We start from the raw sequence: 24,649 nt of genomic DNA, 5'->3' as shown, positions 1-24,649 counted from the left end.
AAGGGAAGGGCCACTACCCAGACTAGTTTCGACCTTTATTGAGGTCTCTTCAGTGGGAGCCAGGCCCTAGTGGAGATACCAGGCAGAAGCATTAGCAGATCATCTCTACCTATAGGAGTTGCCAAATGGTGTGGCACCCTTTTTTAATAAATTACTCTGGATTTAGAGAAAGATGTTGAAAGTTTATTTTTCACTTGGTTAGAGTATAATAAAATTTAAAATTAGTTTAATCCTTTATCCAAGTGTGAGCAAACAAAGTTTGCGCCTGAAGTATCTTCAGGACTAGGGTAAGGTGATACAACACCAGGACAACTCGTTGCAAAGGTGGAGAAAGCTACCAACACTCCTATCTCAGTATCTCCTATAATGCAAAACACATCTCCATGCGGATATGTCTAATGTTATGCATTAAGGGAAGGGCCACTACCCAGACTAGTTTCGACCTTTATTGAGGTCTCTTCAGTGGGAGCCAGGCCCTAGTGGAGATACCAGGCAGAAGCATTAGCAGATCATCTCTACCTATAGGAGGTGCCAAATGGTTGTTGTATCACCTTACCCTAGTCCTGAAGATACTTCAGGCGCAAACTTTGTTTGCTCACACTTGGATAAAGGATTAAACTAATTTTAAATTTTATTATACTTAGATTTTGTAAATGCTTTTGATAGATTGCCACACCACAAGATGGTAACTAAACTGAAACACGTGGAGACTAGTGAGTCAGATAGGTGAACAGCTATCGGATAAGTATCAGCAAGTTATGTGGGGGTGGCACTGTCTCAAAAGAGGAAAGTCACTAGTGGTGTGGTGCAAAGGTCAGTTTTGGGACCATTGTTATGCAATTTATATATTAATGATATTAGGATAGGTTTAATTGGTGATATGCAACCATTTGCAGATGAAGCATAACTAGGGAGAGCGATGAGGAATCAAGCAGATGTTGTGGCCTTACAGGAGGACTTGAATAGATTGTATTAGTGGGCAGTAGTATGTAACTTTCCATTCAATGTTGCAAAGTGTAAAGTTCTGAAATTTGGTAGGTAACAATGGGATGCAAAAATATACACTTGGTGGGGAAATTTTCAAGGAAGTTGAGGAGATGAAATGCCCTTGGAGTGGTGGTGGACAAAAGTTCAGAGATCACATTGCACAAGTTGAAGCACAAGGAGTTATGGTTCTGGTTCCATTGTACAAGGCGATCCAAAAGTCATGCACATCATAAAATAAACTTGAATTTTTCAATATTAGTCACAAACTTTATAGCACTAAATTGCTACATGCAGAGCTTATAAACATATCCTTACAAAGTCAAAAATAAATAACATTACTACAGAAAATGTTAAAAATAGCCCTCATTCTTGAATGCAGGCACGTAAATTGGAGGCAACTCTTTGAAGCATGGAATTACTGGCTGCCTCGATTGCTTCAGTGATGTTTGACTTAAGTTCATCAGTTGTGTGAGGATTATTTTTATACACTTTACTTTTCAAAGAAGAAATCTGGAGGTAATAAATCTGCTGACCTTAGCAGCCAAAGCCCTTTAGAAATTAGTCTGTCACCAAAACACTTGCAAAAATTGCATTGTTTGATTTGAAGTATCGCAAGCGGCACCATCCTGCTGAAAACAGCAATCATGTTCTTCAATCTCAAGGAGAGCCACAAACTGGCTGATGATGTCTTAGTAGAGTGCACTGTTCAATGTTGTCTCAAAGAGTGTGATGGCACACTCCAATTTTCAGAGAATGCAAGAATGTTTCATGGAAAACATGAGGATTTTCTGATGACTAAATTTTGTTATTTTGGCTATTGGCACTTAGGTGGAATGATGATTCATCACTGAAGAAAACATTGTCCATCTTGTGAACTCCTTTTCTTCAACAAATGATCGAAACCACCTAAAGTGCACAACACATTTTTCCTTATCCAGTGGCTTAATTTCTGAACAGAGTGAGCATGGTATGGATGAAGCTTTAATTTTTGGTGGCTCCAAGTACTGCCATATGATATACCTGTTGGTGCAGAGAGTTTCCTAAGAGTCTTTGAAAGTGAACATTGCAACAGGTCGTGTATTGCAGTCACTTTAGCTTCAATCAAAATGGAAGTTATCCATGCTGCTGTTTGACTGCAACTGATCCAATTTCTTGAAAGTACACATTTAATCTCGTAATTGTCAAATTTTGAGGAACAATAGAGTCAGGATACTTCTGACAAAACTGCTCCACAACATTTGCATAAGAACAACAGGCAAAATAACATACCAAAATACTTGTTGCTTCTGAGAAAGTACCATTTCGCCTTCCTCATAAATAAAAACTGCAGCGGATAACCAATACCCGACGCATAGCTGGTAGATTACACGATAATATCAAATTGTTCTAGGGTACCATCTATTGGAAAAATGAATAATGAGAATTGAAACACTTTGATGCTGCTCAGCTTCAACTTTGATGTGCTTGACTTTTGGATAACCCTGTATATGGCCTTGATCAGCCCTCATATAGATTATTGTGCACAGATTTGGTCCACTGGTTTTCATGGTGATGAGGATATGTTGGAAAGGGTCCAGAGAAGACTAACTAAGATCATAACTGGTCTGAGAGATGTGGGATATGAGGGAAGATTGAGAGAATACAGTTTGCAGAGCCTTGTGAATAGGAGGAAGAGACTGGATATTATCAAGTAATTTAAGTTGGTAAAGGGTTGTTATGAGGTTAACATGGAAGAAATTTTTTTTAGAATGGGAGAAAGTAAGTAGAACAAGGGGACATACCTGGAAGTTGTATAATGAGAGTGTGAGCATGAGTGCATGGAGAGTGTTTAGTCAGTGGAATGCTTGCCTGACATTGTGGTGAATGCAGATACTTGAATGAGTTTAAAGTACTGTTTGATGGGATTTATGTGTAACAATGTTTGCTTTCTATGATGAGTCTTTAGACTCCATATGTATGGAAGTCTGATGCTAATAATAATAAAAGCTTGTGTTTTTCCTCACGATATCTGCTTTAATATTTCAGTTTTATATTTTATTATTTTTCTCTTTAGAAAGTAGTATGTACCTCAATACGGCCAACTGTGCTTCCATATCCAGAACTTAATATGCTAGATACTTGTGCTGAATTTGTAGCAAATTACCTGCAATATGAATCCTTAGATCCTCCCACACAACTTGTAAGTGTTTTCCATATACTTGCACATTTTAAATATTTTTACCAGTTTATTTTGTTTTGAGTTTTTATTATGTTTAGATATTATTACATGATAGAATGAGTGTCCATTTATGATTAATTGGTTTGATTAATCTAAAAAAAATGTAAAACGAGAATTTCATGATGGATGAGCAATAGGGACCAGTTTTTTTTAAAAATAAAATGATCAAAATGTTGCTTTATCTTGTTATTAGTGCTAATAACAATTATGTTGTTATTTGGGTGCTAATAAGTGATACAGTATATAGGCCTAAAGAATATGTGGAGAACAAAGTTTTCATGACCATTCCTTTGTCAAGAATATATAGATAATTTAAAATGAACAAAACTGTAAATTGCGCTCTGATTTTTTTTAATAAAACAAACCTTGAAAAATAGGTAACAAAAAATTTAAATGAAAAAATGTCTTTTTTGGAAACCTGCTAAAAATGAAATGTGATTAGCAAATGAAACACAACTATCCATTCATTTAATAATTAAAAAACTTAAAAATTATAAAAAAATATTTAGCTGTAAGTAATGAGCAGGGCTGACAGTGAAAAAATGTATGTGCAATTGATAGCAAGATTGTGATAGTGAATGATGGTGAAAAAGATTTAAAAGCACGGTGGTGATGATGAAACAAGAGTTGAAGTATATACAGAATGAAATGAAGAAAATTGTAGATATGTATGGAATAATGAAGAAGATTGTAATGAATGATGGCCATATGAAAGAGATAACAAAAAAAAAAGGTTGTGAACAAGAGGATTCATGAGGTTTCTTTCTGGGAGGTAGAATGAGTAGAATGATTGAGACATTCGATATGAGGAGTAAACAAGCAAATGAATTGGTAGCAATAGTAGCAGTTGTTAGAACAAATGGCTTGGTTGGAAACAAGAAGAATGTAAGAATGGATATCAGGAGATCGTTGAGGAGAACAAAAGATAATAGTGTAGTAGGAAAGGTAGTCAGCATATTTCCCAGATATGACAATGATCAGTGATGAGATGAGGTGGAGAGTAAAGACCGTTAATGGTATTTTAGCATAAACGAGTGAAAAGAAAGGAGAGCAGTTAGTGAATGTGGGATGAGTTTGAGAGACTAAAGGAACTATATAAGAGTGATGGACTGCATTTGAATGGTATTGATGTGGTCTTGGTATTGGTCTTCTGTAGAAACTGCTGCTGGAAGGGAGAGTAACAACAGCAGAGAATGGATCTGCATAAGTGAGAAGTGATGTGAAAGAGCAGAAGATTAGGAAATGGAAGACTGAAGGAATGCTTATGAATAGAGAAGTGAGGAGAATGAGAGACCAGGAGTTCAAGATGCAGGGAAATGAGAGGAGTCAGTCTGAATGGGGGGGGGGGCAGGACACAGAGTGAGAAAAGTCAATGCTGGAAGAGAAAGTGAATATGTGAGTAGATAAGAAAGGAATGGGATGTCCTGGGATGTGAGGGCAGGAAGATCATTTGCATCTGGAAAGGGTTCTGGAGTGGGAAATGAGGCATGGAGGAGTCATATCTAAGAATTGGTATCAGTGGAACTTGTTATAGACCCAAAAATGAACTGTTATGTTTGTATAAGAATGCTAGAAGTATCAAAAATAAGATGGATGAAATTTTGCACTCTTTGAGTTTGTTCACCCAAAAACTATTGGAGTACGTGAGAAGTGGTTGGATGAGGATGAAATCCTGACAGGAATAGATGAAAAAGGCAAAAAAAAAAAAAGGGAGATGGAGTGCTATTGGTGATAGAAAGTTGTTCCTATGCATGGTAGACATGGAAGGAGGAAATAGTGGCATTGGTTTTGAGGCAGTATGTTGTGAGGTAGAGGTGGATGCTGCTATAGACCAGGTAATGGAAGGGCAGTGCAAGTATTGTATAAACAAATTAGCCAGCAAATAGGTAAAAGGGTGATTGTATATAGATTGGGATGATGAGATAGCATCCAGAAATATTGAGAGACAACTACCTTAGGCAGTGTGTAACAGAGAGCATGAAAGGATCAAAGAGTCTTGTATTTTATCTGCCAGCTTCTGTGTCTTATTATTATTATTATTATTATTTGGTAGCCTCCATGGAGTCAACTGACTCATCATGGGAGTCCCACTCAACCAGCAACATATCTATTATAATGAGTTTTGAAGTTATTTACAGTATCAGCACTCACAACACACTCAGACAATTCATTCTACTCACTAACAACTCTTCATGTAAAAAATCTACTTCTGACTTGCTTCTTCACCATATTCTTATACAACTTCCAGGGATGGCCCTTGTGTTTCCCATCTCTTCATCTTTTATAATTTTTTCTGTATTAATCTGACAGAATCCCTTAACTAGCATGAAGGTCTCTATCATATCTCCTCTTTTCCTCCTATCCACCACCTCTTTAATCCATGTTCTCTCAAACACTCTTCATAACCAACACTCCAGAGTTCTGATATCACTTTGGTTATTCGTCTTTGGACCCTCTCTAGGGTTTCCACATTACAATGAAAACTAGGGTACCAAATCTGAGCACAATAGTCCATATGTGGTCTGACCAATGCCTTATATAGATGCACCATCCTCTTATCCCTATGTCAATGTACTTTTTATCACAGCAGCAATACGATGTGCAGTCTTTGCAACACAATCGCAACAAATTTGCGACAGAATCCCTTAACTAGCATGAAGGTCTCTATCATATCTCCTCTTTTCCTCCTATCCACCACCTCTTTAATCCATGTTCTCTCAAACACTCTTCATAACTAACACTCCAGAGTTCTGATATCACTTTGGTTATTCGTCTTTGGACCCTCTCTAGGGTTTCCACATTACAATGAAAACTAGGGTACCAAATCTGAGCACAATAGTCCATATGTGGTCTGACCAATGCCTTATATAGATGCACCATCCTCTTATCCCTATGTCAATGTACTTTTTATCACAGCAGCAATACGATGTGCAGTCTTTGCAACACGTGCAATGTTCCCTTGGAACTTCAGTCCACTGTCCACCATCACTCCAAGATCCCAAATTGCATTCATTTCCTGAAGTACAACTCTGCCAAATGTAATCCCAAAGTGTAACAAATATACTATTCATTTATTAACATTAAAACTGCAACCCCATTCATTTGTCAAAGCTAAAAGACTATTCAAATCTTCCTGTAGAGAATTAACATAAGCATTACACCTGATAATTCTATCTAACTTTGCATCACCGGCAAACAATTGAAGATCACCAGTCAATCCACATGAAATATCATTAACAAATAAGTTAAACAGTAGGGGCTAAGATCAGAACCCTGAGGCATGCCACTGGTCAACTTCCTTTTCTGAGACACAACTCTTCATACACAATTTGCTGGTATTGTTCAGAGAGCCAGTCTCCTATCCATCTAACCAGTAATCCATTCCTATCCTCTGCAGCTTGTACACTGACTTTTCATGTGATAATCTATCAAATGCTTTTTGCAAAGTCCAAGCACTGTATATATTTATCCCTTATCCAACATGTTCGTCACCTTATCATAAACATAACCAGATTGCTAAAACAGGACCTGCCCTTCACAAACCCATGCTGACCACCATAGAGAATCTAATGTTCATCAACCCAATCCTGTATGCTTTTTTTTAACCAATTTTTCCAACATTTTGATTACAACTGCAGAACACAAACTGGTCTGTATTTGGAAACTTCTGTTCTTGAACTATGCTTGCGGAGAGGTATTTTGCCTTCTTTCCATGCCTTAGGAATTTTACTCACAGCAAGATTCTCATTAAATAACCAGGACAAGGGCATGGCTAACTCTTTTGCACATTCTTTAAAAATACTTGGTGATATGTCATCCATTCCCAGAGCCTTATTAACTTCTAACCCGAGCAGCACTTGATACACCTCCGATTCTTTCACCTTTAATTCTCCTAATTTTTGCCTTCCTTTTACTTGGTTAGAATATAATAAATTTAGTTTAATCCTTTATCCAAGTGTGAGCAAACAAAGTTTGCGCCTGAAAGTATCTTCAGGACTGAGGTAAGGTGGTACACACCAGGGCAACTCGTTGCAAAGGTGGAGCAAGCTACCAATACTCCTGTCTCAGTATCTCCTATAATGCAAAACACATCTCCTTGCGGATATGTCTAATGTTATGCATTAAGGGAAGGGCCACTACCCAGACTAGTTTCGACCTTTATTGAGGTAGAATGGGAGTTCATGTCTCTCATCATTGGCCTTTGGAGAATAAAGCATGCTGAGGATCAGCAGACAGTAAAAGAGGAGTATGATATAAGATAGAGTAGGATAGTAGGAGGTAAAAAGAGGCCTCAGTCAACCTGTTTAGCCTTAATGGCTAATTGGTCTGTAACATAACTCAATTTATCTGTTAAAAAAAAAAGGTTAAAGATGGACTTTTGTCTATAGTTCACGTATTATTTTATCTAAAGTAATGATTTACTCCAGTGTTAATGGAGGTTCTTTTTATGTTACTAGATATAATATCCTTATTTTTATTCCAGGTAATTTTTTTTTTTTTTTTTTTTTTTTTTTTTAAACAAGATGTAAATAATAGGACTTATTTAAATATTTATTTTAAATCTAAAATAACAGGACTTAAGGTCCGGTAAGTAGGAGTGAATAGGAACTTTCTGAGGAACTTGTATACCTGGTACCACTGGGACTTAGAATGGGGAAGAGACTGGCCCGGGAGATGCCGCTCACGAGGAGCAGCACCGCCTCGCAGTAAGCCTTCGCCGCCCGGGTTCTCAGCTCTCCCCCCCTTGTTTGGAGTAAAGAAACCGTGCCAGCGAAAGCTTTGTGGCTAGGGGAGACAGAGTGGTTATTCTTTTTCCTGGGGTGGGGGGGTGATGGTGGGTTTTTTTGGGTTCTAAAGAGATATACAGGGCCTGATGCGTCCCTGTATAAGAAAGCATATTGTCGGTGGTTTGCAGTATTGATTCACAAATTTAAAGTCTCCTAGTAAGTGCCTTTCTTGTGCAAGAAATTTGGGTAAGTAGAAAAAGAATCCTTTTCTTATTCTTGCATACATTAAATTTGCGTCTCGTACCTGGGATTTTTTCCGTACTTTCCAGATGTGATATTTTAGTACATTGATTAGGAAGATAGTGAACTTTTGGGTTTTTTGGACTGGTGGCGGGAATTGTAGTCGTACGACCTCTTCTACTGTCAGCATGGGGATTCCCAATGCTGTGCTGAGTCTCCGCCAGATGCGTTGGGCTGGTGGGCAAAAATAAAAGAAGTGGTCCACTGTTTCCACGTCCCGGCAGACATCGCAGAATGGGTCGCACGGGTTAGGTACATGCCGGGATTTCACCAGTTTCACCGGGAGCCGCCCGTAGGCTATTCTCCAGGCTAGATCCCGATGAAAAGGCTGTCCCCAGCTATTTTTGATGTTTCTGAAGAGAATTTCATTATTTGTACTAAGATTGGGTGTATCACGCCTGGAAAGTTGGAAGAAATCCCAGTATACTGCTTTGGGTTTGTGTGTGAGGATTGCTATTCCTCTGTCTCTGAGTGTTGTGATCGATTTCACTACTGTACGGTACCACTTGGGCACCCCCCTTGCGCGGGGTCCAGCATAGTCCGTGATCCCAAAGAGGGGGAGGAAAAGTCCTATAAAATATCTAATTAGTAGGCCAGAAATGTGGTTGGAGTTTAAGGCCTTCCGTACGGTTTTGAACGTGTTTGCTTGTAGCAAGCTTCTGTGATCGGGCAGAGCATAACCCCCTTCTTCCTGTTTGAGTTGTAAGTATTCTTTCTTTACTTCGCGTTTTCTCCCATTCCAGAAGAAATCCAGGAGTTCTTTGGTTAATTTATTTTCTTGTGCCAGTGTGATGCCTGTGATATTGACAGTGTGCATCAGCATTGGGGTGACGATTGTTTTTATTACTGTCGCTCTGCCATAAAAGGAGAAGAAGGTTGGTTTGAACAGCCTTATCCTTTCCCTGCTTGTCTTCTGCAATTTTTGGATTGGTAGTGCTAGGGTGTCTGAAAAGGGCACGCCTAGTATAGTTAGAGGCTGTGTCTGTAGCGTTAAACCGTAGGGAAGTCCAGTGCTATGGAAATTTCCGAAACTTTTGATTTTGGTTTTTTGTGCGTTAACGCGAAGACCACTGACTATGCTGAATTTTTGCAGCGTGTGCAGATAGATATAGATGGACTCAGAGTCTCTGAGTGTAGCCACTACATCGTCTGCATATGCCACTATTTTGCATTGTCTGGAGCCTTGGGGCAGTGGAATACCGTTAATTGCGGGGGTGTTATCAATTCTTTTGATTAGGGGTTCTAATACTAGGGAGAAGAGGAGGGGGCTTAGCGGGCAGCCTTGCCTAACCCCTCTCTTTATGCGGATTGGTTCTGTTAGAAACCCATTAATAGATAGTTGGGTCGTGGCTTCCGCATACATGTTTTTAATTGTATACGCTGAAGTCTCGGGCCCACGCCTGTTTTTTGTAGGATGTTCTGCAAGTACCTGTGGTTGACGCTGTCAAACGCTTTCTCCAGGTCGGTGGAGAGAAGTGCCAGGGGGTATTTTTTCTCTTTGGCCAGTTTGATCAAGTCTCTTAACAAAAAGAGATTGAATTCCATAGATCTACCAGGGATCCCGTAGACCTGTGAGCTTGTTATTATTTTTTCGATACCGCCCTTAAGGCGCGTACAGATAATTTTTGCAAAAATCTTGTAGTCTACGTTGGTTAGGGAGATTGGACGCCAGTTGTTCGACAAAGTCCGATCTCGGTCTTTCTTGGGGATAAAGATGGTGTGGCTCTTAACGAATTCCTCCGGGATGTTTCCCGAAGTGAGGAATTCGTTAAAGATGTTTATTAACGCTGCCAATGCAAATTCCCAGATAGATCTATAGAATTCTATCCCCAGTCCGTCTGGCCCTGGGGTCTTCTTTGTTTTCATCATTCTGCACGTGGCCTTTAATTCGGCTGCAGTTATCGGCCTGTCCTGCAGGGCACTAAGATGATCGGGAAAACGTGTTGCATCCCACTCACTGAAGTCATCCGTGCCCTGCCGGTCAGAGAAGATACCGATATACTGCTGATGAAAGTGACGGAGTATTTCGTGGGTTGAGCGTAAAATCTGGCCCTTCTCCTCGATCTGGTGAATCGTTTTCTCATCATTAGCCGCCACCCGTTGTTGGTTGTAGAATGCGGCGGAAGGTGTTTCCAAATGTCTGAGATGGAGTCTCGTTCGAAAGTCGAGGTCCTCGACTCTACTCTGCCGCTCTTGCTGCAGTTCTATTTCTACCTGTCTGATGAGATCTCCGCAGGGAACTCCGCTCCGTTCGTTTGTCCGGTACCAGCCGAGTTCCCTGTAGAGATCCCTCAGCCGTTTGCGTTTTTGGTAGGCCCTTTCGCGTCCACATTTTTGGAACAGTTCCCTAGCCTGCCTCTTGAAGGTCAGCCAGTTTTCCCAGTCCCAGTTGGTGTTTGTCCATCTGTCAGAGGTTCTGTAGCTGGTCGCTGAAAAGACTGGGGAAGGTGGGAGGGAGCCTCCAAGGACCTCTGGCTGTTTCCATCACCTCTGGGAGCGTGATTTTTAGAATGACCATCTTGTGGTCGGTTGTCAAGTTATGCACTGCGGTGTGACGTATCCTCTGAACATATTGTTCCAGGTTTTGGGACACGTACACCCTGTCTAGTCTTGTCGATATCTGGCCGCGGCCCCACGTAGTTTCTACTTTGGCGGGGTTATTCCGCCTCCAGATATCGACGAGGTCAAAATTTATACAGCATCGATTTAAAGCGGCAATGCCGCCAGTTCCGTTGTTTGCGTTCCCGCCTATTTTGTCTAGACGTGTGTCTTCCACACAGTTCCAGTCTCCTGCAACTATTAGGTGTTCTGCTCCCAGGAGATAGTTTTCAAGGGCAGAGAAGAAACCACTTCTGTGGTATGGATTGTTCGGGGCGTAAACTGCAGCAAGTCGGATGGTACGGCCACCGTACTTCCAGTCCACCGTTACTAGGCGTCCTGCGGCGTCTTTTTGGACGTTGAAGAACCCCCGCGATTGGGGGGCGAATTAGTATCCCCACCCCTCGCGAGTGAGCGTCCCCGAAGCACCAGTAGCTGGTGACCGGATAGCTTCTTGAGAAGTTCTCCACGTCCCAATGCTTATAGAAATGGGTTTCTTGTATCAGGAGGATATTAATTTTGTGTGTTAACATTAGCCTCCAGACAGCGCTTTGCGCAAAGGGGTTGCGTAGTCCGTTAGTGTTTAAAGTTGCGATTTTAACTTCCATGGTGGTGTTAGAATGAGGGGGGGCGTTATCTGGTGTTTGTTTTATGAAAGCCGGTTCTGGTTCCTTGTCGGAGCTGGTTGCACTTTGAGCATCCGAGACAATGACGAGCCTGTCTGTAGAGTCCCTGTCTTCGTCAGAGTCCACTTCGTGGACTTGGGGTTGTGCCACTTGATCCATTACTGGGGGTAGGCTCTCTAACATTGTAACGTCATTGTCGAGGGGCTTTGCGCCTATTGTTCGACATTGACCTGTGGTCTCTGTGTGCTCTGTTTCGTCCTCCGATGACATCATGCTGCTTTGTTTCGCTTTTTTCTTTTCCTGTGATTCCGTTTCTCTTGCGCGCTTTGTTGGGGCGCTAGGTGTGAACTCTTCCTCTTTCCTGCAAGCTTCATGGTTTGCCACATTGATGCTGGTGATGTTCTGTGTGTGGCGGCTTGCCTTGGGTATCTTTGGGGTTTTCGTTTCCGTTGCTGCTTCCTTTTCAGCCTGCTGGCCGAGCTCCGGAAAATCGCTCCTTGATATTTTCTCAGGGTTCCCGATGGGCGTTGCCCTAATCGGTGTTATGGTCCCTCCTATTGCTTCTGAGTGTGTCTTGTTCGGACATGTGTCCAATTTGTGGGTCAGAGCCCCACACTTAATACAGGGTTCTGTACAGCTTTCCATTTTATGCTTTGACGATTTGCAATTTCTGCATTGTATTCGAGGGCAATCTGCCCCAAGGTGTTCCTCCGAATTGCATCTAAAGCACCTTTTTTTCACACCTGGGTAGTTCACCATTACCCTCGTTCCCCCCAAAAAAACAAAATTGGGGACTTCTTTTTTCATGTCAATCAGGATTTCAACGTCTCCTGTTTTCCATCCTTTATAGTCGGCGTGCTCAAGTGCTTTAATCTCATGGATTTCCCCCCATTGACTGAAGAATTTCTTGACTTCAGGTTCATTCTCTAGGTATTCTAGAGGAAACCTAGTTATTTTTAGCGTTTTGCGTAGGCTTCCTACGAGGAATGGTCTGATTGTTTGTCCACAACAAATAAAACCTTCTAGTAATTTCTTTTTTGTTCGGTCGTTTTTGACCACTACTTGAAATCTATTGTTCCCGTATGGTATGAATCCGTATATATTTTCAGCCCCTACTTTCTGGATTAGAGTTCCCGCTAATGTCCGCTGATCTACAGGCTTCGTGAGCTCGATACCGAGCGTCTTAGTTCTAGGCAAAAAATGCGACATAGTTACAGAAATTCCTGACTACAATTGTAGAGAGGGGATGTACGGGGGGGCAAAGTCGAGGAACGCTGGGCGTTCCTCGCGGCAAACAAAACGAGACAAGAAAATGTGGGCAAAACAACAGATAAGGAGAGAAAAAAAAGAAACAGGTCTTACCAAAGCTTCGGTTCTACAGAGGAATCTGAGCATGGAGCTCTCTCTTCGGGCCGCAGGAACTGGATCCTCTTTTGGACTGGTAGGCACAGGTTCTTTCTTCTTCGAACTGGAGCTCTCTTTGACGTCTTCGCGGAAAGGTCTCATCAGTGAGTAGCCAGACCTAGAATCGCAAGGCGCAAACTTTGTTTGCTCACACTTGGATAAAGGATTAAACTAAATTTATTATATTCTAACCAAGTGAAAAATAAACTTTCAACATCTTTCTCTAAATCCAGAGTAATTTATTAAAAATGGGTGGCACACCATTTGGCAACTTCTATAGGTAGAGATGACCTGCGAATGCTTCTGCCTGGTATCTCAGCTTGGGCCTGGCTCCCACTGAAGAGACCTCAATAAAGGTCGAAACTAGTCTGGGTAGTGGCCCTTCCCTTAATGCATAACATTAGACATATCCGCAAGGAGTTGTGTTTTGCATTATAGGAGATACTGAGACAGGAGTATTGGTAGCTTGCTCCACCTTTGCAATGAGTTGCCCTGGTGTGTACCACCTTACCTCAGTCCTGAAGATACTTTCAGGCGCAAACTTTGTTTGCTCACACTTGGATAGAGGATTAAACTAAATTTATTATACTTCCTTTTACATGTTGCACAGCACCATTCATTCCACTAATATACACTGATAAAGTGTTCTTTAATAATTCCACTATATCATTTGCTATGCAGTTATGCATTGCTTGTGTTAGATATTGCCTTATTCTGCTATGATAACTATTGACCAGCATCAACTTGCCATAATTATTTTCCTCTTGTTTGCCACATAGTAGAAAAAATCCCTTAGATTAGCTTTGACCTGACTGGCTGATCTCCTCTCATATTCTACTTTTTCTTTTCTAACCTTGTTTGTCACTTTTCTGGCTTGCACATTATATTCTTCATGCATCTGTTCACTGCAAATTGTCGTGTATGTCTTCCATAATAACTTTGTTTGTAACACTGCTTGTTTGATTTCAAAGTTCATCCATCTCATTCCTATTCTATTTATTCACTTTACTCTTGGTATTCAGTTATGCACTGCTTGTGTTAGATACTGCCTTATCATTTCCCATGCACTGTCAACATCTTTTCTACACAAATCATCAACTCAATGTATTGATGCTAGTTGACTAGGGAGCTTCTGAAAATCACCCACCACATATGAATCTTCTTGATAACTTATTTTCCTGTTTGACTACCTTCCAGATCAGTACATCATAATCACTTTCACCAACATGTGGCAGCGTTGATACCTCATTCACAACCACTTCCTGTGAGGATGTCACCAAATCTAACACTGATAAACCGTTGTGTTGCTTCCTTGTGTTGTGATACTGCAGATAGTTAACCCTGCAGAAACTCAACAAACGCACTCTCCTTATTACTATGCACTTTCTCTTCTTTCCAATCCACATTCCTAAACTAAAACCTCCCTTCCTTTTACTTGGCTAACTAATTTATTTAAACATCTCACAATTAATGCTCTCCACATACCCTGGCCTATAACTGCATCCTATTAGATATACTATTCTGTTGATCTCAACTTCATATCACACAGCTTCAAAATCTTCACACACATACTACTATTTTCCACTTTGATTCTTGAAGGACACAATTCCTCTGCTATCGTTACCCCCCCTCTTTCATCTTTCTATCCTTTCAGAAAATATCCTACTATTTCAGGTCCTAACAAAATATTATCCTCAGTCAACTAAGTTTCACTTATGCCAATTATATTTGGGCACTGATTGAATCAATGATACAAACTCAGTCCCTTTATTTCTGATACTCCATACATAGTATACAAGCATATCAATTCTCCACTCTTTGAGGCCATCCCATCAACACAAATCACTCTTTACTCTCTCTCTCTCTCTCTCTCTCTCTCTGCTATAGTGCACTTCTCTTGTCGTTCTGACTATCCCTATTTCCCTGATCCTGACTCTGATTTTTATTTATATTCTTCTCGTCACACTATTTTGCACTGCATCACTTTGCTCTGCTATAATAACCTTTGTATCCATCCTCTTCCTGTCCTCCTATAACCTGCTTCTCAACTTCTCTCTGACTCTTAATCATGCTAGTTTCTTATGGACCCTGTGCACTCTTATTTAACAACAGTTGCTTCACATGACCAACACCAAACCCATTCATATGCATTCCATCATCTTTGAACCATTCTAACTTCCATACATTCACAAATTTAACATACTCTCCCTCACACAATTTAGCCATTTTGTCATTTAGTATCATTACTCTCCTTCTCAGTTAACTACTATCACTGGGCAACAAGCTAACCACCTTTCCCAATGACACTATTATTCTTAATTTTGTGCAACAACTTTTTCAAATCCTTTTCCACATTCTTTGTTGGGCTATTCAAGTTGTTTGTGCCCACCTCTGCCACTAATTGTGATGCCTGGTTCTTCCTTCTATGCAAAGCATCTGATATTCATTTTATTGCAAATTCTGATATTCATGATATTCTGATATTCACCTGTAAAACATGTCTTGTGCACTTTATCTTTTACCACACCTTTAATGATTGAGTCGCCATATAAAGCAACCCTATCATCTCCTGAAATATTTGCTTCTTCTTATTAATTTCCTTTTCATTTACACCAGGTATTATTATTATTAAATTATTATTCAGGCCTCCATGGAGTCAAAAGACTCTTCTTTAAATGTTCAGTTTCCACCTCCATACATTTAACTTGACTTCTGTGAGGAAAAGATATATATGTAACTAAAATGGCGGGAAATATGAAAATCTCAGGACAGCTTGCAACTGTATTGTCTAATGAAGAGTTGGGTGGAAAGTCTGTTTGTGTACTATTTAAAAACTATCTAGCACATGCAATGGAAATGCATTCCAATCGTCAGAAGGTTAAGTAAGGCAGGCTTGAATGGATGAACAAAGTTATTCATACAATTAGGAGAAAAAAGGCATTATGGAGGCAGCATAAGAACAGTGGTAGGAATCAATTATATGATACAAAGAACAGGTGAGGAAGGTGACTTCTTTGGTAAGGGTAGCACTTAGCTAATGAAGGGTAGCACTTAGCTAATAAAAAAAAAATGGAAGTTCTTTCGATATGTAGAGATTGATGAGAAGTAGGGTACAAAAATGGGTTAATAACAACAGTATTCTCTGTGTTTATCAGCATAGATTTGTTAAAGGAAGATCGTGTTTTACTAACTTATGTACTATAACAACATGACAAATACTTTGACTTGATGGTATCAGAAAGTTGTATATGGGAATGCAGTATCCCTAAAGAGGAAGGTCACTAGTGGTGTGCTGCAGGGGTCAGTTTTGGACCATTGTTGTTTAGATTGTACATTAATGATATTAGGATGTGTTTAAATAGTGATATGCAGCTGTTTGCAGATGATGTAAAATTGGGGAGAGCTGTATAGAGAAGGACTTGAATAGATTTGCATGATTGGAATAGATTACAGGTAAGTGGAACTGTCAGTTCAATATTGCAAAGTGTAAAGTGGTTTTGAGATTTGGTAAGCAATGATGGGATGCAAAATATACACCTGGGAAGAGGGGGGGGGATTTAAAGGAAGTTGGGGGACCAACTTTCCTAGGAAGGCCCTCAGATCCTTCCTAGGAAACACAAAGTCTATCGTACCACTCCTTGAACTCATTGGCTATTCTTGCTCTCACCACTCTATCAGGCAATGCATTCCACAGTTCAACCACCCTCCATGCAGTGTGACCACTCCTCACCCTCCGACTCACAGCTTCATTTCATAACTTCTAGGGATGGCCCCTTTTCATCGCTCCTTCCCACTGTTCCACCATGCAAAAGAACTCTCCATTGTCAATCCTGTAACTACTTCTCAACAGTTTAAAAGTCTCAATCATATCACCTCTTTTTCTTCTATCTACCAAACTCTGCACATTCCATCAGCCAATCCTCATAACTGACATTGTACAGTCCTGAAACAATCTTTGTTATCTGCCTTTGTACCATTTCCACAGTTGATTTATCTCCTTCAAATCCTGTGGACCAAATTTGAGAACAATAGTCTAAGTGAGGTCTGATCAGGATCTTATTTAATGGAATGATGACTCTTATCTCTTCAGGTCAGCATCCTTCTGAGTATTACAGCAATCCTCTGGGTTACCTTCAACACCTTTGCAATATGTTCACTGAATTTCAGGTTTCTATCAATCATTACCCCCAGATCTCTTATCTTACCTACTTCCTCCAGTACAGCTCCTCCAATCAAGTATGCAGCCTCCCATCGATGTATCCGAAACTTCAATTTTGAGTTAGACTTTTCAATAATTCCTGCCTTTTGATACTCTTGTAGTAACAACAGTATGAAAATATTCCATATATTCATTAGAGTTTGATATTTTTCTCCAAAGATAGGTGTCTGAGTAGTAAGTTGTACAGAATGATCAACTGCATTACTACAAGATATTATTCTTCTTATTATTATTTTATCTGAGGCCTCCAGGGAGTCAAGGACTCATCAAGGGAGGCTATAAATCACCCAAACTAGCTGTCATACCTTTCCTTAAATTCATTCACTCTAGATGCACTCACTACCCCTTCACTGTACATAGGTAAACTATTCCACTAACTTACTGCTCTGTGAGAGTGAACCTAGCTCTTACCCCTTTCTTGACTGTGAACAAAGTTAACTTCCATGGATGCCCTTGTGTTCTCTCCCTACCTTCCATATAATGAAAATTTTCATCAGACAATATCTTATAACACTCATTCAAAAGTTTATAAGCCTCTGTCATATCACCCCACTTTCTCCTCTTAACCAGAGTCTGTAATCCATCTACTCAATCCACATATGGATACAATATTTTCAGTGAAGACATTAGGAAATAACTGAAAAGCAGACTCAAAGAAAGTATTAATTAGCTTCTTTTCATTGACTGTAATTGCTAACTTCATTGCATTTTCTACTAGGATTTCTTTTTTTTTCTCATTAAATCTTCCTTTTCATTCATGTTTATTGCTTCAATTTCAAGGTTCATTTTGTTCAATTTCAAAGCATACACCTAAATCTTGCATCTTGTGAATAGATTGCTTATTAAGATTATATTCCAATCCACAAAGAGGAATAATGACATCCAAGACATTACAGGCAAACTGATATCCCTTTAAGAAATCAGGACCAAGAATAGCCTGTATATTAGGATTAGAAGTCTCTGAAAGAGCAGTTAATTCATGAGAAACATTCAGAGGAACATGGACTGTGAAAAAATACATCTGTCTTCTTAGGAGTAGAAATTTCAATTTAAAAAATACCTGTTAATTAATTGGATTGTTCAATTTTATAATATCATCAGGAATCAAGTCTTTAATTTTATTAAATAGTGACCAAGAAATAATAGAAATATGTGCTCTTGTATCTAAAATAATTTCACAAGGTATACCTTCCATAAAATCCTGTAAAACTGTTAAAGGTTTATCATTCTTGATATGTGACAGCATAGCAATATCTGCTTGAGCTGAAATATTTGAGCTGAAATATTTATATGTAAGTTTGTTTTTACTAACACTATATTTCAGTCATATTTCATTCCATATCTCATCTTTACATTTTTTCCCTCTAGAATTAAACTTACTCCCACTAAAACAGTTTTTCGATATGTGTCCTAACCTGTTACAATTATAACACCTAATAATAAATTTTTCGTGCACTATTTGTTAGCTTATAATCAGATTCAGTATCATTAGACAACTTATCTGATTTACCAGGAAAGTGACTACATATCTTAAATTCTGCTAAAATTTTAAATAGCTTTTCTTGATTTCTAATATTGGTTTTTGCTGTTTTTCTATTTCCTTTTTTAATAAAAGTTTTAAAAGTTTCTAACTCATGAGATTCTGTGGATTTTGCTATAGAATTATTTTCTGAATTAACCTCTATAGTTTGATTTGAATCCTTAAAGTTTTCTTAATATTTCTCTCCTTTTTAAATAACTCAAGATTTGCACTTATATTTGCACTCACAATCATCTCATCCACTGTTGGTGGATGAGATGATTGTGATGGTAGGAGCGAATGACTTGAGAGGCAATGTAAATTGGGCAGTGAGAAATATGAGATTCTTGCTTGAGGTTGTACAAAAGAAAACACAGAGAGGAAAGATAGTCTGCGTGTTGCCTAGGTATGATAGTGATGAGCTGAGCAGAAGAGCAGTAATATTGAATAACATAATAGCTAGAATATGTCAGAAGAGAGGATTGGAATATGTGGATGCTTGGAGGATGTTTGAGGACAGAAAGGAATTGTATACAAGAGACCACTTGCATTTGAATGAGGAAGGACATAGGCATCTGGAGAGATTCCTGTTTTCTGAATGAGTCAGTGTGTCAATGCAGGGAAACTAGGTGGGAATGGGTGCTTAGGAGAAGTGGGATGACATCAGGTAACACTGAGCCCAGTGGAGTATAGAGGGAATAATGCTAGGTATAGAAAAAGTGGCATTTTTATGCTTTATACTAATGCCAGGAGTATCTGGAATAAAGGAGAGGAATTGGTGGTGCTGATAGCATCAGCCTGGCCAAAGATTATTGGGATCACTGAGACGTGGTTCACAGAAGAGGATATAATAACAGGAATAGAAATATAATAACAGGAACAGGGTACAGCATTTTTCGGCAGGATAGGAAGGGAAAGCATGGTGGTGGAGTACTGCTTATGATAAGTGTCGACTTATGTCCTCTAAGAGTGGAGGCTTTGGAAGGAAGTGACACTAATGATTTTGAAAGCATATCGTGTGAGGTAGAGGGGGGGTAAGACAGGATATTTAGTGGAGTGTTACTACAAACCAAGGAGCACAGAGGGTGGGGAATAGGAGATGTTTAGGCAGTTGAGCTTGTCAAGTGCAAGAAGAATGATTGTTATGGGAGATTTTAACTATAGCAGTATAAATTGGGGAGAAGAAGATGCATGTAGCAATAAGGGAATGAAATTTCTAGAATTCTTGAGGGACAAATGTCTTAGGCAACATGTAATAGAGGAAACAAGAGGTTCAAGAGTTTTGGATTTGGTCATAGCATCAGAAGAGTTGATAATAACTCAGATGCCATCTCTCCCACCAGTTGGAGAGAGTGATCATTTGTGGTTTTGACTTGGAAGCTGAATAGACATCCAGGGGTATCAAAGAGACGGGAATGTATGTGGAATTATAATGCAGGTGATTATAATAGTCTTAGACATCAACTTGGAGAAGCATCATGGAGGGAGGAATTGGATTGCCGGGATATCCTTAGTGCTTGGGAAATTGTGAAGGAATATTTGTTAGCAGCAACAGTAAGCTGTATTCCACAAGTGAAGAAGAGGTGTTACATTGGTGTAAAGTGGATGACAAGCAATATTAAACAGGAACACTGCATGTGTAAAAGAGGCTATGGAAGAGATATAAGGAGACAGGTGAAGAGCAGATACATGAAGAATATAAGATACAGGCTAGGAGAGTGACTAGTATGATAAGGAAGGCAAAACTGGAATTTTTTACTAGGGAATTTTTTACTATGTGGCCAGTAGGAGGAGAAATAATTGTGGAAGAATTACATTGTGGGATAAAAATGGGAATAGAGTAACTGATGCAGAGGACATAGTGGAATTGTTCAATGAACACTGTATTGGAGTATTTCATCATGGAGGAGTAAATTTTAATACTAGAGGGATAGGGCAGGTTCGAGGTTTAGAGGTGCATGAGGAGAGTGTGTTCCAAATACTGAGAACTCTGGATATCAGTAAAGCTGTGGGACTGAATGGTATTTCACCATGAGTTTTGAGAGAATGTGCTAAAGAACTGACAGATCCTTTGACCTGGGCTTTCAATGAAAGTCTGACTACAGGAAAGGTGCTCAGGAATGGAAGGAAGGTAAGATAGTGTCATTGCATAAGGATGGTAGCAGACTGGAAGTGTCTAATTATAGGCCAGTTTAATAAATTTAGTTTAATCCTTTATCCAAGTGTGAGCAAACAAAGTTTGTGCCTGAAAGTATCTTCAGGACTGGGGTAAGGTGGTACAACACCAGGGAAACTCGTTGCAAAGGTGGAGCAAGATAATATCACTCCTATCTCAGTATCTCCTATAATGCAAAACACATCTCCTTGCAGATATGTGTAATGTCTAATGTTATGCATTAAGGGAAGGGCCACTACCCAGACTAGTTTCGATCTTTATTGAGGTGGGTGAGAGTAAAGAATAAACCCATCATCGGCCTATTGAAAAATAAAGGGGTCAGAGTGCCCCCGAAGAGAAGCAAAAGAGGGGTAAGGAAGTGACAGAGAGGTCAAGGTGGGGTGCTGGGGAGGGAGGGGAAGAGGAGAGGAAGCGGAATAGGATGGGAAGGGTGGGTGGGGAAGTGGGGGATAGGGAAAAAGAAGAAAAATATGCCTCAGCTCATTATTCTCATCTTGCTAGCTTAAAGCTATCAAGTGATATTTCCTCACCCTCCTCGGAGATCTGCCTCAAGAAATCAAAAGGATCACGGAGGTAGCCGGTGCCCAGGTGACCCGCCCCTTCAGGGCAGCCCGCCTCGAGTTGGCCTGCACTGCCTGGGTTTTCCCTCCAAACTACCTCTGTGGGAGACCAGGAAACAAAACAGACCTTAGGGGGGGGGGGGGGATGCAGAGACCAAGAAGATGACTCGGAGTGGAGCTGCTGCTGCAGATGGAGATCTTAAAGCAGCAGCAGACAGAACTTGATGGTGTTGTTTCTGACAGTACACAGGATTGGAGGTGAACTCCACTTGTTGTTAAATTTGGTGTCACCCAGAGCCTCTCTCTCGAGATGTAAAAATCTTCTTAAGGAGCCATAGAACATGTAGAGGACGATCCGAGAGAGATCCAACAAACTCGGAGGATTAGCATAGTTGGAAAATTTTTTCCTAACCTTCCAGATGTGATATTTGAATTCAGTGATGATAAATACTAGTAACTCCGCATCCCCCTGCAGCAGGAGGGGGATGCAGAGCACGTTGCTTAGCCTCCTCCAGATGAAGATGGAGATGGGACACCTGTAGAAAGCGTGCTCTGCGGTGTCCGGGCTCCAGCAGAAGCTACATAATGGGTCCAGGTTGTTGTTGAACCACCACTTATTCACATTGACTGGAAGGTGTCCATAGGCTATCCTCCAGGCCAGGTCCTTTCTCAATGGGTAGCCTCGATGTTTAGATAGGTGGCCAAAGAGGATGTCATTGTTGTTGATTCCTAGATCCGGAACGTCAGTATGAAGGATGTTAAGGAGATGATCATACCACATCTTGCTGTTCCGGATCCCGGCAGTGTTGACACCCGTCGAGCGGAGTTGTTGTACGAGCTGGTAAAGTCTATTGTAATCCTCTGGAACAATATCCGCCTTGGGACCCTGGTGGGCTGGGATCCCAAAAAGGGGAAGCTTGAAGCCTAAGAAATACCACACAGGATAGCTGCAGGGATGGTTGGTCTGTCTGCTAAGATGGAAGGCGGTATTGCTCAGGTATTTGATGTTAAGGACGGGGAGGCCAAAGCCCCCCAGCTTCTCTGGAAGTTGAAGGATCTTCATGTCAACCTCCTGGCGTAGACTGCCCTGGAAGAACTTCAAGGGTTTCCTGTAAAGCCGAAGTTCTTGATCTTCGCTGATGTTTGTTATATTTACGAAGTGCTGGTACATAGGGCACAAGATGGTCTTGATGACAGTAGCCCTAGAGGAGAGCGACAGCTGTACGTTTGTTCAGTCCTTGAGACGCTCGACCGTGGTGTTGATAAGTTGTTGAACGTCGAGCACAGGCTCTGCTGCAAATGGGACCCCCAGGATGGTGAGGGGGGTCTCCTGTAGGGACGAGACCCATGGGGATGTTGTTTAGGTTCCAGACTCCATACGTCTTGATCTTAGTTTTGTCGGGGTTGTGTGTTAACCCCGACACTTTGAACCTCTCTAAGATGTTGAAGAAGCTCTGTATGGAGTCGTTGTCCCTGAGGGTGCCCACCACGTCGTCCGCATATGCAATTACTTTGGAGTCATTGTATATACTCTCACACCTCTTGAGCTGTTGACTGCCTGTAGAAATGGCTCAAGGGCTAGTGCAAAGAGCAGTGGACTGAGGGGACACCCTTGTTTGACCCCTTTCTGGATGTTAATGGGGTCCGAAAGGTGTCCATTGACAAGGAGGCAGGTGGAGCTGTTCATGTAGCTTCCTCTGATGATGGAAAGCAGTCCGCTGCTGACCCCGACTTTCTGCAGGATGTTGAACAGAAAGGAGTGCCGGACGCTGTCGAATGCTCGGTTGAGATCGATGGTCAGCAGTGCCATTGAGTACATCTTAAGGTTGACCAGACGTAGCAGTTCTCGGATGAGGATGAGATTAAACTCCATCGATCAGCCAGGAACACCATACACTTGTGTGCTGTTGATGACGTATCTCATCCCCAGCTTCAGTCTGTCATTGAGAACACGGGCGAAGATCTTGTAGTCTGTGTTCGACAGACTGATGGGCCTCCAGTTTTTGATGTTGGATGGATCCCCGTTGGCTTTGGGGATGAACACTGTATGGCATTCCACGAATTCTCGCGGCACATTCCCTGTGTTGAGAAAGTTGTTGAATAGTGCCACGAGAATAGGGAGGATGTAGTCCCAGGCTTCTCGATAGAGTTCTGTGCTTAGTCCGTCTGGCCCAGGCGCTTTCTTCGTACGGCACTGCTTGAAGGCTGATGTTATTTCGGCCACTGTAATTGGTGCATCCAACCCTGCTTGGATGTGTACAGGGAAGGGGTCAATATTCCGACAGGAGTAATCTTGGGGGGTACTGTTATCCTGGTAGAGGGTGTTGTAGTACCCCCAGAAGGCCTTCAGGATGTCGAGTGTTGTGGTGTAAGTACACCCGCCTTCAGTGATGGTGGTGATGGTTCTTTCCTGTCGAAAATTGACATAGCGCCTGTTGTAGAAAGCAGCTGATTGCCTGTCTTCCGAGCGGAGGTGGAGTCGGATCTTGGTGTTCTTGTCTTCCACTTGCTTCTGTCTCTCCATTTCAATGTCGAGATTAATGTCACGGATGGCGTTGTGACATGGAAAGCCTTGGCGTTGGCTGGCCACGAACGAGCTTCTTTCCTTGTATAGATCACGAAGCCGAGATCTTCTGAGAAAGGCACATTCTAGGCCCCATTTTATCATGTTTTCTTTGATGTTAGATTTTAGTTGTGCCCACGCGTCCCAGTCCCAGCCAGCGGTGCTCCAAGTGGAGCACAGTTGGTTAAGCTTAGCCGAGAACAAGGACGGGAAGTCTGGTGGTAACTTCCAGGGACCCGGACCAACTTCTACTGCTTCTAGTGGATGATATGTGAGCACAACCATTTTGTGGTCCGAGAAGGTATAATTAATTTGAACGTGCCTTATGGCTTCGGATCTGGAGACAAGGGAGCGTGACAGGTAGAACCGGTTGAGCCGTGTGCCGATACCTTGGCCTGTCCATGTATAATCCCGACAGTAGGGGTTGTGAACCCTCCAGATATCCGTTAGCTGGAGATTCTTGAGGTGAATTCCCAGTTGCCTGTAGCCAGCAGTACCTGTATTGGGATTACCCCCCTCTTTATCGTAGGCCGGGTCCGCCACGCAGTTAAAGTCCCCCATCAGAATGACGTGATGGGTGCCATATAAGTAAGTGTAAAGTGACTGGAAGAAAGTCGATCTTGATGTTGGATCTGCCGGGGCGTAGATGTTAATGCACCTGGTGGTACAGCCCCGGTACTTCCAGTCAATGGCGAGAACTCTCCCTTCTGCATCCCTCTGGATGTTATAGAAGGCTCTGAGGAGGGGGGACT

At 41.2% G+C, this 24,649-nt stretch overlaps 1 protein-coding gene across 1 annotated transcript in view; it reads left to right on the top strand.

Annotated features, from left to right (window-relative positions):
- The window catches only part of LOC150105110 (dynein regulatory complex subunit 7-like), an 82,517-nt gene that overhangs the window by 13,347 nt on the left and 44,521 nt on the right, over positions 1-24,649 (top strand). Inside the window, exon 3 of the mRNA XM_090395120.1 lies at positions 3,041-3,166. Coding sequence (XP_090251246.1) covers positions 3,041-3,166 — 126 coding nt within the window. The remainder of the gene's footprint in view (positions 1-3,040; positions 3,167-24,649) is intronic.

The sequence above is a fragment of the Typopeltis vanoorti genome, chromosome 7, assembly GCF_054136105.1.
Source record: "Typopeltis vanoorti isolate ZY-2024b chromosome 7, IOZ_Tvanoo_1.0, whole genome shotgun sequence".
Classification (NCBI taxonomy): Eukaryota; Metazoa; Arthropoda; class Arachnida; order Uropygi; family Thelyphonidae; genus Typopeltis; species Typopeltis vanoorti.
Note: the sequence above shows the minus strand (reverse complement) of the source record. Positions and strands in the feature narration are given on the sequence as shown.